Below are 16,256 nucleotides of genomic sequence, written 5' to 3'. Positions count from 1 at the left end.
TTTAATGTTATAAAAATTCATTTGTGTAAATATGACATATATTTTTGTAAGTATGACAAATCTGTAAAATCACAAAGGTGAGCAATGTAACTGATAAGCTAGTGGAACCAGGCATCATTGCTTTAATTAACTGATTTTAGCTCCCATCTTGATATCAGTCTATGGCAAAATTGCATTGGTTCTAAACGGTCTAAGTTTTTTTGGACTCTATTCAGCTTCATTTTATACCACTCTAAAACCTGATTTTCCTACTTAAGTTGCTCCCTTCGTTGATGGCACCACAACCCACCAATACACCTTATACCCACCCCACTTTACATCCTTCCCAACTGTATCCTGAGGGTAACATGTCCCATGACTAAGCAATCCTTGATTATAGCACGCTTTTTAACGGTTTGGTAATTGGTAATTTTGCATACACTTTTTGTCTGCTTTGAATGTTACCTACATATGTCTTGCAAAATTACATATATCCTGTAAAATTCTACCTGCTATTTAAGAGGTGGGACCTTAACCACATCCTCTGGAAAGCAGTTCCTGACCTAGACCTCTGTACTCCGTGTATCACCATGTCTATACACACCCAAATTGTATCATGTGTCTTGTTAATAAACATACTATTTGTTGAACTCCTACTATGTGCCGGAGAATATGTTCTCTTTTACTTGCATTCACTTATTTCATCTTCACAATTATTCAACGAGATCGATAGTATTATATCCATTTAGAAGTGAAAAACAGAATAATACGAATCAGAAATTCAATAGTTTAAATAATGGACTCAATCTGTCAAAGAAAGAAAGACGGAAGGAGTCACCTTTAGTGCCCCATAGAAAGACAAAATAGGTACAAAAATAAGAAAACCTAAATATTGAAGAGTTGTCAGTAAATTTGCTTTATATGTATAAAGAAAATCTCATTAAAATTATTTTAAAGGTAAAATAAAATGCACAATGACAAGTGGCCTTAACAATGCTAGGTTTAACAAAAAATGTTAAGATAAATATCCTCAATATGCATCTTATACTTAGCAATGTATTTCACACACACAAAAAATAACTCTGTCAATAAGGTAACCTTCTGTGGGTGCCATTGTTCTTGTGGTAAACGTTATCATTCATTTGCTTCTACATTTGGAGGAGGTTTCAAATAACACCATCAACACCTCCAACTGCATCTGCTCTGTCTATCCTAATCAAAGGAGACACAGACAGTAGTCCCTGGGGACTGCTGCCCAGACTGTGGAACCCGCGATGGTGTTGCCGCGGGCTGACGACAACTGTGACCACCTTGGGCTAATCCCACTGCGGCCACCACCAGGGGGTCCAGTGACAATGTTTTCACTGCAACCACAATATTTTCTTCCAGGGCTGTCATATCTGGAACAGCATAAGCCCTGGGAAATTAGGAACATAAATGTCCCTGGTGGTGATTATTGACTGGCAAAAATGAAACATCACATGAGAAATAGAAGGAGTTTCCATCACTGTCTTTTCAATTTAACAGTCTCTAATAATAAAAGAAACGGACACTCTCGGTTTCAAGAGCAGGCCTTTGTATATCTTTCTGTTATAAGATCACAGCTCTATAAACAATACTTGCCCATCTGTAAGTATTTTTCTACTCCTGAAAAATGTTTCTCTTCTTCCTTTTTCTTTTTTTTTTGAAACGGAGTCTCGCTCTGTAGCCCAGGCCAGAGTGCAGTGGTATGATCTCGACTCACTGCAAGTTCCGCCTCCTGGGTTTATGCCATTCTCCTGCCTCAGACTCGGAGTAGCTAATTTTTTTTAATTTTTAGTAGAGATGGGTTTTCACCGTGTTAGTCAGGATAGTCTCGATCTCCTGACCTTGTGATCTGCCCACTCGGCCTCACAAAGTGTTGGGATTACAGGTGTGAGCCACAGCGCCCGGCCTTCCTTTTCTTAATTTTATTTGCACACATTTGGAATGTCAGTCTACCCAAAAAGACCAAATAAGGAGAAGCACAAACATAAAATACTTTGTATTGCAAAATTTATAGACATACAATCAAATGTAAAAACAAGATTAAACTGATAGCTTCCTTTATCAATGTTAGTAACCAATGACCACTTTTACCTCTAAAATGTTTTGAAAAATCAGTTGTATTTACTTAGAATAGGTCAAATTTTATAGAATACAACCTAAGTGTCTGTCAACAGATGAATGGATAAAGCATTTATATATACAGTTGACTATAATGCAGCCAGAGGAAAGAAGGAAACTCTTCCATTCATGATAACATGAATGAACACAGAGGACATTATGCTTAATGAAATAAGTCAGGCACAGAAAGACAAATGCTGTATGACCTCGCACATGCATAATCTAAAAATGTCCAACCCATAGAAACAGAAAGTAGAATGGTGGGCTTCCAGATGCTGGGGAGTGGAAGAAAAAGAAAGTGCTGATAAAAAGGTACAAATTTTCAGTTATAAAATGAACAATATCTCAGAGTCTAATGTACAGCAGGGGAGGTGACAGACGTGTTAAGTTACTGTAACAATCATTACACAATGTGTATATATATCTATGAAGTCATCATATTGTACACCTTGAATATATATATTCTTTGTCAATTCAATATTTTTTTAAAAAAGAAGAATGCAATCTCATTAAAATCAGCAAACAAATGATAACATTGGCATACAAGAGTTATTTTTAAAAGTTTAAAAAATATAGACAATGTGTATTTTGTGCATGTGTGTGTACACAGACTCTGATCTCCATGTTGACAGATTTCAGTGAGTAGCTCTGTGATGTGGGAAAAAGAAAGAATAACCTTCCTATCTAGGCCTGCACACACCATCCCTCCCAGATGACCTATTAAGAATCTATCCATAATAAGTGCACTAGTCTAGATACATTCTCTCTCTGGATCACATTTTCACAGATAATGAACCTCAAAGACCCACATCCTACATCATGTCACACCCATGTGGAAGCCAGTACAAATTTCAAGGTTAATAGTAGATACTAGTTCTCTTAACGTTATCTTCAGGAAATTGTGGTTTCACTCGTGGGATTGCTAATTGCATGTTTTATTCCACAAGGAAACTGGAAGAAGTTGTTTTGTTGATTTTAAAGTCTAAAGGTACCCATTACACTGAGGTACTGATTGTCCTGATGCTATTTATCCGATAGTTCTGCCATGTTTGGAATTTAAACTCCATGATTCTTCATGGTTTTCCTATCTTTTACTAGCAACACCTTTGAAACTGGTGTCTCTATGGGAAAATAGATAGCCATCTTGTATTGATTTTACTCTCATTTGCCTTTTAAAAATATTTCATCAATATTTAAAACTGGCACAGGCTAAATTTAATTTTCCTTCAGGGTACATTGAAGGGTATAGTATCATGAGAACCGCCACAGATATCTCTGACTTAGAGTGGTAAACCGTTCAGAAGGATGACAGGAACTGAATGTCAGATTTCAGTTCCCCCGGAGCACCAGGGGGAGATGATCACTTTCTTGTATGTTAACTGAAGCTTTAACACATCTATCTGACAACTGCCATGCATCATTCTGATCAACAGTCACTCTACTATCTGCATCTAAAGATCTTGAATAATTGCTGCCTACGTTTTGATACTATTTTTAAATTATCACAGATGAAACAAGTTTTATCTGATATGAACTCAATGCTAAAACTTCAACTGTATAATCTCTGAATAAATTACAGAATGTTCTTCAAAAGTAGCTAATAAAAGGCACTGGGGGAAAGCAGTATTTTTCTGACAGAAGTCACAGTAAATGCATGGATATTTCAGTTTTAACTCTCTAGCTGTCTCTTGTAGGTGAAAATGTTGACACACGTTTCTAAATGATCAACATTTTATAGGACTTTCGGCATAACTAGAATTAGAGTCAGATGTGCTAAATATGTCAGAGTGTTTTTTCTCTGCGCCACTTCCTCAAGCCTCTCAGGAGCTACCTGACTTCTATTATAAACTCCCAGACGCACTAATCAGGGAGTGATGATCAGGTTTAAGCCCCACTTGATGGGGGTTATTGTTAAGTCACCTTCATTAGAAACTCACCCTGATAAAGCCCTAGAGCTCAGCTACAGGTTCATCAGCCTGTGGTTTTCTGGTGCTCACTCTGGGATTATTATCTGTTCCCATAGTTTCCTCTCCTAATTCTAGAGGTTTGTGAAGCAAAGCCTTTTCCCAGGGGTCCCTTCACTATCCAAATCCTATATCCTGCCCTCTCACAGAGGCGGCCCTTACATACTTACCATGAATTCTCAATTCTGGTTTCTGTAACTGAGCTATGCCCCACAGTATGTCCAGGAATTCAGAGCAAGGAGCTAAGAGGGTCACTTGGCATGATGCCTGGGTTTTGGCCCATCTGCCAATCCTTGATTTTCAGATACCAACATTTTGCCCGACTACAGCTTCTCCGAATGCTCAGTTCTATGCCCCCTCCCTCAGAGTGAGCCTTTTGCCTGGGCTCACATCCCACTGTTTATCCTCCATGGACAGTAGGTTAATGTTGGGGCTGATGAAACCCTCTCCTGCCTCTGGTGCAGATATAGAGAAATTGTCGAGCTTACCACTAACTCCCTATCCCAGACCTTCTCCCACTGCCACCCTTGAGTCCCAGTCCACAAGGGCTTTTGGAACCACTTTTGCACAATTTTAACAATGACAGAAATCTAGCATAACTGACTCCCTAGTGCTTCTAACTGCACAAGCCTTTGCTTATTTCTCTGCCTAAACCAAAATAACTATGGGAGAGATTTACTTTATAATTTAATGGAAAAATTTAGTTTATAGTTTAAAGCAAGGATGATGATAGTCCCTTCCCAAAGTTAACCTTTTCCCTATTTGGGGACTGAAACTGTCTTTGTAAAATTAATGAAAGGCCACAAAATTATAATTATGCTAGGGACCTGAATTCTGCTAAGATATAGGCATAAACAGCACCTAGGCATTGTTTCCTAGCTTGTTTTTTATAATTGTTTACTGCTCAGGATTCACATAGCCAGGTGTCCGAAGATTTGTAACTTCCCCAGTTGCCCCTCTAGGTAACATTGCTATTGTGAAACCTCAGCCTAGTCTTTGAGATATTTTTCAGACTTTGCATTCTAGTATACCAGCTAATGCCACCCAGACAAGTGACTCCACCCAGGAGCTAACTAAATGCCTGAAGACAGTTTTGGCAGCACTGCGATTTAGGCCCTGATCCATCCAGTCAGTAGGACCCATTGCCTAGCTGCCTGCCCACCAAACTATCCTTAAAACCCTAGTCTTCAAATCCCCAGGCAGAGAGATTTGAGAAATATCTCCTGTCCTCTTTGCTTCACTGCTTTGTAAGTATTAAAGTCTTCCTCTAATGCAGTACTGGCTGTCTCATTGTATTGGCTTTTCTTCTGTGCAGTGGGCAAGAAGAGCTTGACTAAACTGTAACATTTTCTTTCAGCCTGAGCAAGGCAGGTCAAAAGTGTCAGGCAAAAACAATCCTAGAAGCAGCTTTCAGCTAATGTGATAGACCTGAAAATATAAACAACTTCCTCCCTATTGTGGAGTTGGAGAAAAACGTATAACATTCTATAATTCTCAGGATTTTTCAGCAAAGTGGAGCTTCATTTTTCCCCCTCATGAGTAAACTGCCTGATAGCAATCTTCTTCTCAGCCCCTTGCCCCTGACTGTCCTATTTTCCACCCAGACCTTCAGAGCATTGCTTCCAGATAACGAAATAGCTCCTTGCCTAGGGTTCCTCAGACTGACATTTGCCTTTCCTTAGAATATTCTCCTAACCTTTCCACTCACTTACACAGACTGAGAGTTAACACTCTATTTGTTGTAATACTCAGATAAGACTTTCTGCTCTCCAAAATTGGATGATTATCTCTGGCCTAATCTCTTACTGTCTCAAATGCATCTCGTAATTAGCTGGTAAGTGGGGTGATCCCTGTCCAGAGAGCACATGGACTATGTATTGTGGTAATACAATACAAACAGTGCACTGTGAAGGGTCAAGTTTAAAGAGGGTAACTTTTAATACAAAGGTGTCTGCGGGCCTTTACCAGTGGGAGGCTTTAAAAAACAGAAAAAAGGAGTTTTCTCAGAGAAAATCTGGCTCTCTGAAAGTACGGTGCACTACTTTCTCTGTTGTAGATTGGCTTTCCTCAGATGCAGACCTAGAAGTTACAATTCCTTCCTGGGACAGAGGTCCCAGGAAGTACTTTCAAGTAAGAAAAACAATTTATAGAGCAGAAGAAAAAAAAATTTAAAAGCACACTTGATCATCTCAATTGATTCAGAAAAAAGCATTTGACAAATTTCAAGACCTTTTGATATAAAATTCAACACTGCCTCAATACTCAGCCAAGTAGGAATAGAAGAAAACTACCTCATCATAACAAAGGCAGTATATGAAAAACCCGTACTCAAAAATACTCAAAAATGAAGCTTTTCCTTTAAGGTCTGGAATAAGAAAAAAAAGTCTGCTTTTACCACTTCTATTCAGCATAGTATTGGAAATCTTAACCAGAGTAATAAGGCAGGAAAAAGATATAATAGTCATCCAAATTTGAAAGGAATAAGTAAAATTATCTCTGATCACAGATGACATAATCTTATACGTAGAAAACCATAAACATTCCACAATAAACTATTAGAACTAATAAATTCAGCAAAGTGGCAGAATACAAAATCAAAATTTAAAAATCCATTACATTTCTATGCACTAACAATAAAAAATCCAAAAATAAATTAAGAAAATAATTTTTAACAATACTATCAAAAATTATCAAATACTAAGGGTTTAACTCAAGCAAGGAGTTGAAAGACTTGTACACTGAAATCAACAAAGCATTGCTAAAAGAATGTAAAGTATACATAAATAAATGGAAAGATGCTATGTTCATCTATCAGAAAGCTTACTATTATTAAGATGTCCATACTACTAAAAGTGATCTACAGATTCAACATGATCCTTATAAAAACTGCAATGGTATTTTTTCAAGAAATAGAAAAATTCATTCTAAAATGTATTTGAGATCTTAAGCAACCCAAATTAGCTGATTTCAAAATTTACTATAAAGCTACAGTACAAACGAACAAATAAACAAAAGGCACAACTGTGTGTTATGGGCGTAAAGACAAATATATAGACTAATAAACTAGAATAGAGAGGCCATAAAAACCCCCTTATGTATATGGCAATTTATTTTGGACTGGATATCCAAATGCTAAAGAATGAAGTTCGAACTTTAACTAATGCCATGTACAGAACAGAAATTAACTTAAAATATAACCAAACCTACAAGTAAGAGCAAAAATTGTAAACTCTTAGAAGAAAATATAGGGGGAAAAGATTCATGACACTGAATTTGGCAATTATTTCCTGGAGATGGTACAAAGGGTACAACCAATAGAAGAAAAAATTGACACAGACTTTATTAAAATTAAAAACTTTTGTGCATCAAAATACTATTAATAGAGTAAAAAGGCAACCTACAATTTGGGAGAAAATATTGCTAATCACATACCTGATAAAGGACTAGTATCTAAAATACATTAAGAACTCCTGCAACTTAGCTCCAAAAACCAAACAATCCAATTCAAAAACAGACAAAGGATATGAATAGACATTTATCCAAAGAAGACGCACAAGTAGACAATAAGCACATAAAATAACGCTCTACATTATTAATTGATAGGAGAATGCAAATGGAAACCACAGTGAGATTCAGCCTCACACTTATTTGGATAGCTATTATCAAAAACACTGAAAACAACAGGGTTGACATGGATGTGGAGAAATCGGAACTCTTGTATTTTGCTTGTTGAAATGGAAAATGGTACAACTACTGTGGAGAAGAGTATGACAGTTTCTTAAGAAGTTGAACAAAGAATTACTATTTATCCAGCCATTTCACTTCTGGGTATATACACCAAATAATTGAAAGTGGTGATTCAAGCATATTTGTACGCCCATGTTCTTAGAGGCATTTTTCCAAAAAGCCAAGGTGGAAACAAACTCAATGTTCACTGCCGAGTGAACATTGATAAACAAAAGGTTGTATAAATACACAATGGAATGTTATTCAGCCTTTGAAAGGAATGAAATTCTGATATATCCTTCAACATGGATGAACCTTGAAGACATTATGATAATTGAAATAAGCCATCCACAAAGGGTCAGATATTGTATGATTCCACTTACAAGATTTACCCAGAATAGTCAAATGTAGAGGCAGAAAGTAGGACAGTGGTTAACAAGGGGTTAAGAGGAGGAGTACGGTTCAGTGCATACAGAGTTTCAGTATGGCATGATGAAAATTCCAGCAATGAATAGTGGTGGTAGTTACACAACAAAGTGAATGCACGAAATGCTACTGAACTTTATACTTAAAAATAGTTAAGATGGTGCATTTTATATTATGTATATTTTACCACAGTTAAAAAAAAAAAAAGAAAAACAAAACTTAACTGACCATATAAGAGTGGGTCTATTTTGGGCTCTTTATAATGTTCCATTGACTGATATACTTGAATTTATTACAACATTACTTTGTATTTATTATTAGAATCTTATAGCAAGCTCTGAAATCAGTTAGAATAAACCCTCCAACTTTGCTCTTTTTATTCAAGATTGTTCTGGTTATTGTAAGTCCTTTATATTTCCATGTGAATTTTGGAATCAACTTGTACATATCTGCAAAAATATTTTGGGGTTTTGACTGGTTTAGGGTATCTGGAAAGACGTGACAGCTTATCAACACTTAGCTTTCGAGTTACGATCATGTCATATTTCTCCATTATTTGTTTTTAAATTTTCCTTCAACATAGTTTTTATAGTTTTCAGGACAGAGATCATATACATCTTTTGTTAAATTTGTTCCTAAGTGTATTGTCTTCCTGACGTATTGTGGATTGCATTTTTATTTCATTTCTAGTTGCTTGTAGGTAGTTTTAGAAACACAATTAACTTGGGCTATTGTCCTTATTCCCAGCATCCTTGCTAAATTTTTGTGTTATTCTATCTTTTGTAGAATTCTTAAGGTTTTCTATGCATACCATCATGAAATCTACAAGAAAAGCCATTTTGCCTCTTCCTCTATAATTTTTGTTCTTTATATATAATCTGTGACTTGCTGTAGGAGCATGGTGAACAACTTTGATTAGTGAGCAAGGTATTATCCTTGACTTGCTTTCAATCTCAGAGAGAATGTTCAATGTTAACTAACATATTAGAGAGAGGCTTTAATTAGATGACAGTTGTCAGATTAAGAAAAATCTTGTCTACTCATATCTTGCTTAAAGTGTTTTGTAAAAATGGGTGTTGAATTTTCAAATGCTTTTTTGAATTTGTTGACAACGTCATAAGATGTTTCTCCTTAATTCTGCCTTCATTCTTCCTAGCACTCTGAGCTTTATTTATATGTACAATTATCTTTTAAGGAGAAGGTAGGTCTATGTGTATCAGTTATTATTGACTGTGAAACTTAAAATCAATAATATTATTTCAGTATTGAAGTAGTAAATTTTACTGATTTTATTTTTTGATCTGGGGACCAGTGTGGTATATTTATTCTAGAGAGTTGTATGACTCATGCCACTTCTCTGTTATTAACCAAAGGGAAGAAAGGACAACCTCATGGGAACAGTTTAATCAGCCTTGACATCCAGGCCCATGATTCAGAATGATATAAATGGTCTGTGACAAAAGAATAGTTAACAGTCTGTAAAATGTCTATTATCTTTAGTTGGCAAAGGCCTATTGATTTAGGGCCTTGAGTTACTCCCATAGGGTATTAGTAAGAAGTGATGTGAGAACTCAAGTTCAGCATTATTTGCCACCTACTAAACACTCCAAGGTAAGTCTATTAATAAGGTACAAATTAAATCTTCATGCTAAATAGCTGCAGATGTTTGGGAAAAGCAGGGAGCAGACTACATGCTACTGTCTATAATTTTCTTCTGAGATCACATATGGCAACATTGTTAAAAAAGATGTCTTTAATGGTATTATTATACAATGAATGATAAACTCCATAACTTGTTTTATGACAATGTCTTTTAGTGGAATAAAATCTAATCTCATCTAAGGATGTCTTCCACAGCTATGCTGCCTCGACATGAGTAAGTACAGCAATCAGTTTTGCACTGTAATGTATGGCTCTTTCTGAAGCTAGATTAGGAGCAGTGTAATGTGTCAATGGGTTGGAGCATTGAAGAGCAGAATTTGCTACAGCACTTGCGCATAATTCTATTAGGGAGGTCCACAGAATCATTCAGACACTATCCCAGGGGAATATCACTCACGCTGAGTTCAGTGACCGCTGCCTAATGTCTCCTGCTTCAGTGATGCTGAAGGATGGGCCCCACCCTGACACCACTCTCAATAGTCCAAGTTCATGAAACGTAAGACCAGAGCAGAGGACACCACCATGTGCAGTTCTCAATTAATTCTCTATGTGAAAAGATAGAATGATCAGAAAATCCAGTGTCACTCTCATCATATGATGACAGCTAGGAGTCATAGACAACAGGCTGGAGATGGGCCCAAAAGGCATGTTCATGGACCCTAGGCAAGGTTCTCATACAGGGCCACTGCTTACTTAATGATGTAAGCAAAAATTACATGCAGAACCATTGACTAGACACTGAAAGAAAAACATATTTAAAATGGTCTTTGAATAAACATTTTTATTAACAAAAAACAAACACAAAAAAATTCAACAGAAGAAAAAGTTACTTACACCAGAATAGAAAGGCTCACCAGACACACATATCACATCCTGTTCCTGGATCATCAAAATATCTTTGGCTAGGTGCAGCCGGACTTTGAAAGGCTCCTGGTTACCATCCTGCAGCAAACAAATTCCTGTCTTTGTCTTCAGATTAAAAAAAAAAAAAAAAAAAGAGGAAAAATTATACTTAGTTTATAGGTTGTAATTTTGTGGCCAATTTACAGCAAAATATGGTGAATAACATTTAAGAGGTGGTGAAAACACACTCTGATGAGCCTGAAATTGAATACTTAGCATGGGTGAAAGGAAAAGGAGAATGATTTCAAGTAAAGCGAACTCTCGGATAAGGAAAACGATGTCACAAAATTCACACAAAGAAGTGGGGAGTAAGAATTATGGTACATGTACTATATTTTTAAAATAATGAGAGGTTTTGTAATACTTATAATCTAAAAATAAAAAGGTAATAGCTTTATTGAGATATAATTCAAGTTCCATACAATTCAACCTTTTAAAATGTACAATTCATATTTTTTTAAATATAATCAATGGTGTGCAACCATCACTGTAATCAATTTTAGAACATTTCCATCACTTCAGAAAGAAGGATCACATTCCTATTTCTCCATTTCCTCTCCCACTGCCCCAGCCTACTGTAAACTCCAGTATTTCAGCATTCCTAGTCACCAACAAACACATGCATGCATACACACATGCACAGACATGCATGAAAACACACACAGACATGCACACGCACACGCACACGCACACAGAGTTTATACCTAGAAGGAAATAAGGGTAACAAGGTGAAGCAAACTACCCAAATTAACATAGTTAATTAAAAACAGAGCCTAGTTTAAGACCCAAGATTTTTGATGCCTAATCCAATATGTTGGCTTTATAGACTTTGGGGAATTGTGAAAACGGACTGCAAAGATTTCTGAACTTGTGCTATTACCTAAGTAATCACCAAATAAGTCCATGAGTCTTGTCACTTATCCAGAATACATATATTAATCTGGATTAATATAAATATTGTCCCTAGCAAATGCACTTAACATTCCCATTTGTCACAGACACAAAAGGTAATTCCTTTGAGACAGAATATAATATTTAGCTCTTATTCTGCACCAAAAAGTCCATAGGAATAATGACCACTTTGGAAATGACATTTTCTTTTAGTAATTATTGAGTCATTCTTAACATAGTGGAATATATATATGGGGATATATATTTATCCTCAGAGTTAATTGGTTAATTAATTTCAAATTTAAAAAATTAGCAAATAGTAATTGCATGTATTAATGCCAAACAATGTGAGGTTTTGATGCATGTATATATTGTGTAATTATTAAATCATGATAATTAGCATATAAATCACTTTAACCACTAATAATGTATGTGTTGTGAGAACATTCAAAACCCTCTCTTCCAGCTATTTGTGATATACAATATTGTTAGCTGTGATCATCCTACTAGGCAATAGAGTAACAGAGTTCATTCCTCCCATCTAACTGTAATATTGTACCTGTAGGCTAACATCTCCCCACCTCTGACCCTTCCATGAGCCCCAGTGTGTGGTAACCACTCTTCTACTCTGAACTCCAACATCACTTACTATCAGGAAAATGCAATTCAAAACCACAATGTAACACCACCTCACCCAAGTTAGAATGGTGACTAACAAAAAGACAAAAACTGGCAAATGCTGGTGAAGATGTGGAGAAAAGCAATCTCTTATACACTGTTAGTAGAAATGTAAATTAGCATAGCCCTTACAGAAAACAGTATGAAGATTCCTTTAAAAATTAAAAACTGATCCAGCAATTCCATTACTGGGTATATATCCAAAGGAAATGAAATGAGTCTGTCAAAGGGACATCTGCACTCCCATGTTTATTGTAGCACTATTCTCAACAGCTAAGATATGAAATCAATCTAAATGCCCATCAACACATGAATGGATAAAGAAAATATGGTACTTATACACAGTGGAGAACTATTCAGCCATAAAAAAGGAATAAAATTCTGTCACTTGGAACAACATAGATAAGGCTGGAGGACATTTTGCAAAGTAAAAACTGCCAGGCACAGAAAGACAAATATCATATTACATCACTTATATGTGAAATCTATCTTTAAATTTAAGGAGCACGCTATCCCAGGCAAATAATACCAGACTTTCTCTTGGAATATACATTTCCATGGCTATTGCTGGGAGTCTGCTACTTTATCCTCTGTAATATTGATGGGAATATATTTATATACTGCAGCCTCCAAAGGTATCTCTTTCTCTAAACTGCTTTTGTTCTTGTGTGCTAATGCATACTCTTTTGCCATCTATCATATACACTCTTATATTAGTTTAGAATTATTTTGTAAAAGTTATGATGTCTTTTTAGGAAAAACAGAAGCTTTTTCATGAGCAAGGAAAGCATTTTTTCTTCATCCATGGCACTAGCACACACATGCTCATGAAACCAGGCTGACTAATCTAGAGAAAATTTTAAGTGAATATATCTAGAGGACAAAAATCTGTTAACACAAGCATATTGTACTTTCCCTAATATAGGACATAATTTTCCTATGTTTTTACACAAAGTCACTCACGTTTACAACGGGATATTGGAGAGGGGCCGACATGGAGCCTTTCTGAGGGGCGAAGCCACTCTGAGGAGTGGCAATATGAAATAATACATCAAAGCCAAGTGATCATAAATGAACACATTTGCTGATTTTTTAGTACAGTACATTCCAGGACATTTCTCCCCCAGAAGTGTAACGGAATAGTTGGTAATCACAAATAATGCTCTGTTTGAACTTCAGGATGAGAAAAGGGTTTTCCCTGAAAGCCCAGAAATATACTTTTGGTACAAATCAAAGAGATGCCAAAGATCATCCAGGGAAAGTTTGAGGAGCTAAAAAAAAACTATGAGGATACTCTCATTTAATTTTTATGTGGCCAGAGCTATCATTCACGTAAATACTATGTAAAATGTTCACAAATTATTAGATAGTTGTCTGGAGAACAGAATACAGTCTTTGAGCTCGCTTTTGGATTCTGAAAGGACAAGAGTTGCAGAAAATAAAGAATGAGGAGGTTTTTTTTTTTTTTTTTTAGAATAAATCACAGAAGCACACACACACACACACTCACAAACACACATTCCGATAAATAGCTACTGGAGAAAACAGCACACAAAGTGCTAAAACAGATCGGTTAAAATACGTTTCCAGAAGTTAGAGATGTTACACATGTTACCATGAAAATTCAGCTGGTGCACATGGAAACACATCTAAAATCCCACACATGTATTAATTTTGCAAATACTGTGCAGCATTAACAGAGAATCAGACATGAATTAGACAATAGTCCCTGACCTCATAGTATTCGTACTTATTTTACCTTATGTTATTTTACTTTTTTCTTGAGGCGGAGTTTCGCTCTTGTTGCCCCAGGCTGGAGTGCAGTGGAGCGATCTTGGCTCACTACCATCTCCGCCTCCTGGGTTCAAGCGATTATCCTGCCTCACCTCCTAAGGAGCGGGGATTACAGGCGCCTGTCATCACACCCAGCTAAGTTTTTTGTATTTTTAGTAGAGACGGGGTTTCACCACCCTTTTGGCCACGCTGGTCTCAAAATCTTGACCTAAAGTGATCCGCCTCGGCCTCCCAAAGTGCTGGGATGACAGGTGTGAGCCACCGCGCCCGATCTCGTACTTATTTTGAAAGTACATATATAAAAAACCACAATATGACATCTGATAAGGGAGCAACATGGGGACAGGAATTTAATATTCTTGAGGGATGGGGGTTTATGGAGGATAGGAAATATGTGTGGTTTGTCTTGAAAAAAAATAAACTGAGGAAACCATAATTAAAGGAACAAATGTCATTTTAATCAAGAGGAAACACATGAGTAAAGATATGGAAGCATGAAAATGCACGCCACGTGATGATGCAGGAAAATGAGGGTGCGCTTGCCGCTGAGCCTGTGTAGTCCAGCAGGGGCCGCTGCGGGAGAGATGTCTGGAGAGGACCAGGCGGGCCAACGCCCTGTATGATGGGCGGATGGTGGACGGTAAGGGAGACGCCATATATAAATGTGAGCAAGAAGATAATACGTTCACTGTTATGTGTTCTAAATGTATTTCTTGTAGCAGAGTAGAAGACGGAGAAGAAATGGGAAAGTTAAAACACACTTACTATTGACAGAAACAGGCACTGAGCAGGGAAGTTGGGGACTGATAAACAGGTGCATTAGAGTCAGAGCTTCTCTGGGAGATGCAGGAAGATGGATAAACTCCATTTCAGGGCACTGTCTTGATTAGAATCAGCGTTGCTGGACTAAGATCCTCACTCATGAAATATGGTCATATATTTCATTATTTGTTGTTTAATAATAATTATTCATATAGTGCTCACTGTGTGACAAAAAGTATTAATTTGTTTTTCTCCCTTAACAAAAATTAATTCAGCCATCTGCCTTTACAGATTAGACAAGTGCAGAGGGACCCAGAGGAAGAATTCAACCCAGGCAGCTGGACTCTTCACCGCACGGCCTGCTGTACCTCATACACAGATTATTTAAGAATGCCATCCCCAGTTGTCCTGCACACAGTGACATGGCTACTGGCATCTTTCACTGGAGAGAATTATGGTTATCAATAATCTCCTATTGGGGTGTGGATAATTTTGAAAAGAACACTTGAAGCAGCTATTCTTCGTATATGGAAGCAATGACCACTAGAGAGAGAAAATGAGTAAGAGACTACTCTGGAACTTACAGATGGTCTTCCCCAAAGTCAGACTACTAGGAGGCTGTCTGATAGAGGAAGAAGTTTGGTCTCCACTCCTTCCTGAAGTGTTTTAAGAGCTAAAAATGGGAGACCGAATCATGGGAGCAGTTGCTGGTTGGTGCTGCAAACCTAAAACAGCCCCACCTGCAAAGTCTTTACAGATCTGTGGACTCAAATTATTTAGATATCAAAAATCACCTACATAATTATTGGTCTCAAATTTTAATATAAACTGAAGACACACACTTATCTTCTTTCTTTCTATTAATGTGACATCATTTGTCTCCAAATTTTGTTGACTTTTCATACCATTGCACATAAATAAAGGAATGTATGTGATATAGATACTGTATGAACGTATTTTGTACTTTATAAAATATACACCAAACTTATAATTTTAAAGGGATGATTAATTTAAAAATGATACCATTGAGGACATAGGCGTGGGCAATGACTTCATGTCTAAAACACGAAAAGCAATGGCAACAAAAGCCAAAATTGACAAATGGGATCTAATTAAACTAAAGAGCTTCTGCACAGCAAAAGAAACTACCATCACAGCGAACAGGCAACCTACAGAATGGGAGAAAAATTTTGCAAATCAAGAAAATGTTTATGAATTTGCGTGGGTTTACTCTTTAAACAAATCTCACATTTAACTTCTCTCACATTTAAACTTATTAAGAATTTGTACTTTCTTAAATGTAGGACCTACGTTGGATCTTTATAA

The 16,256-nt window shown here is 36.7% G+C and overlaps 1 protein-coding gene across 3 annotated transcripts in view; it reads right to left on the bottom strand.

Moving 5' to 3' along the window:
• SNTG1 (syntrophin gamma 1) overlaps positions 1 to 16,256 on the bottom strand; it is an 883,016-nt gene that overhangs the window by 377,822 nt on the left and 488,938 nt on the right. For all 3 annotated transcript variants that reach the window (XM_025394077.1, XM_025394078.1, XM_025394076.1), the window contains one exon: positions 10,737 to 10,871. In XM_025394077.1, the coding sequence (XP_025249862.1) occupies positions 10,737 to 10,871 (135 nt within the window). The remainder of the gene's footprint in view (positions 1 to 10,736; positions 10,872 to 16,256) is intronic.

This window comes from Theropithecus gelada, chromosome 8, assembly GCF_003255815.1.
Source record: "Theropithecus gelada isolate Dixy chromosome 8, Tgel_1.0, whole genome shotgun sequence".
Lineage (NCBI taxonomy): Eukaryota > Metazoa > Chordata > Mammalia > Primates > Cercopithecidae > Theropithecus > Theropithecus gelada.
This window is presented reverse-complemented; position numbering and strand designations above follow the sequence as displayed.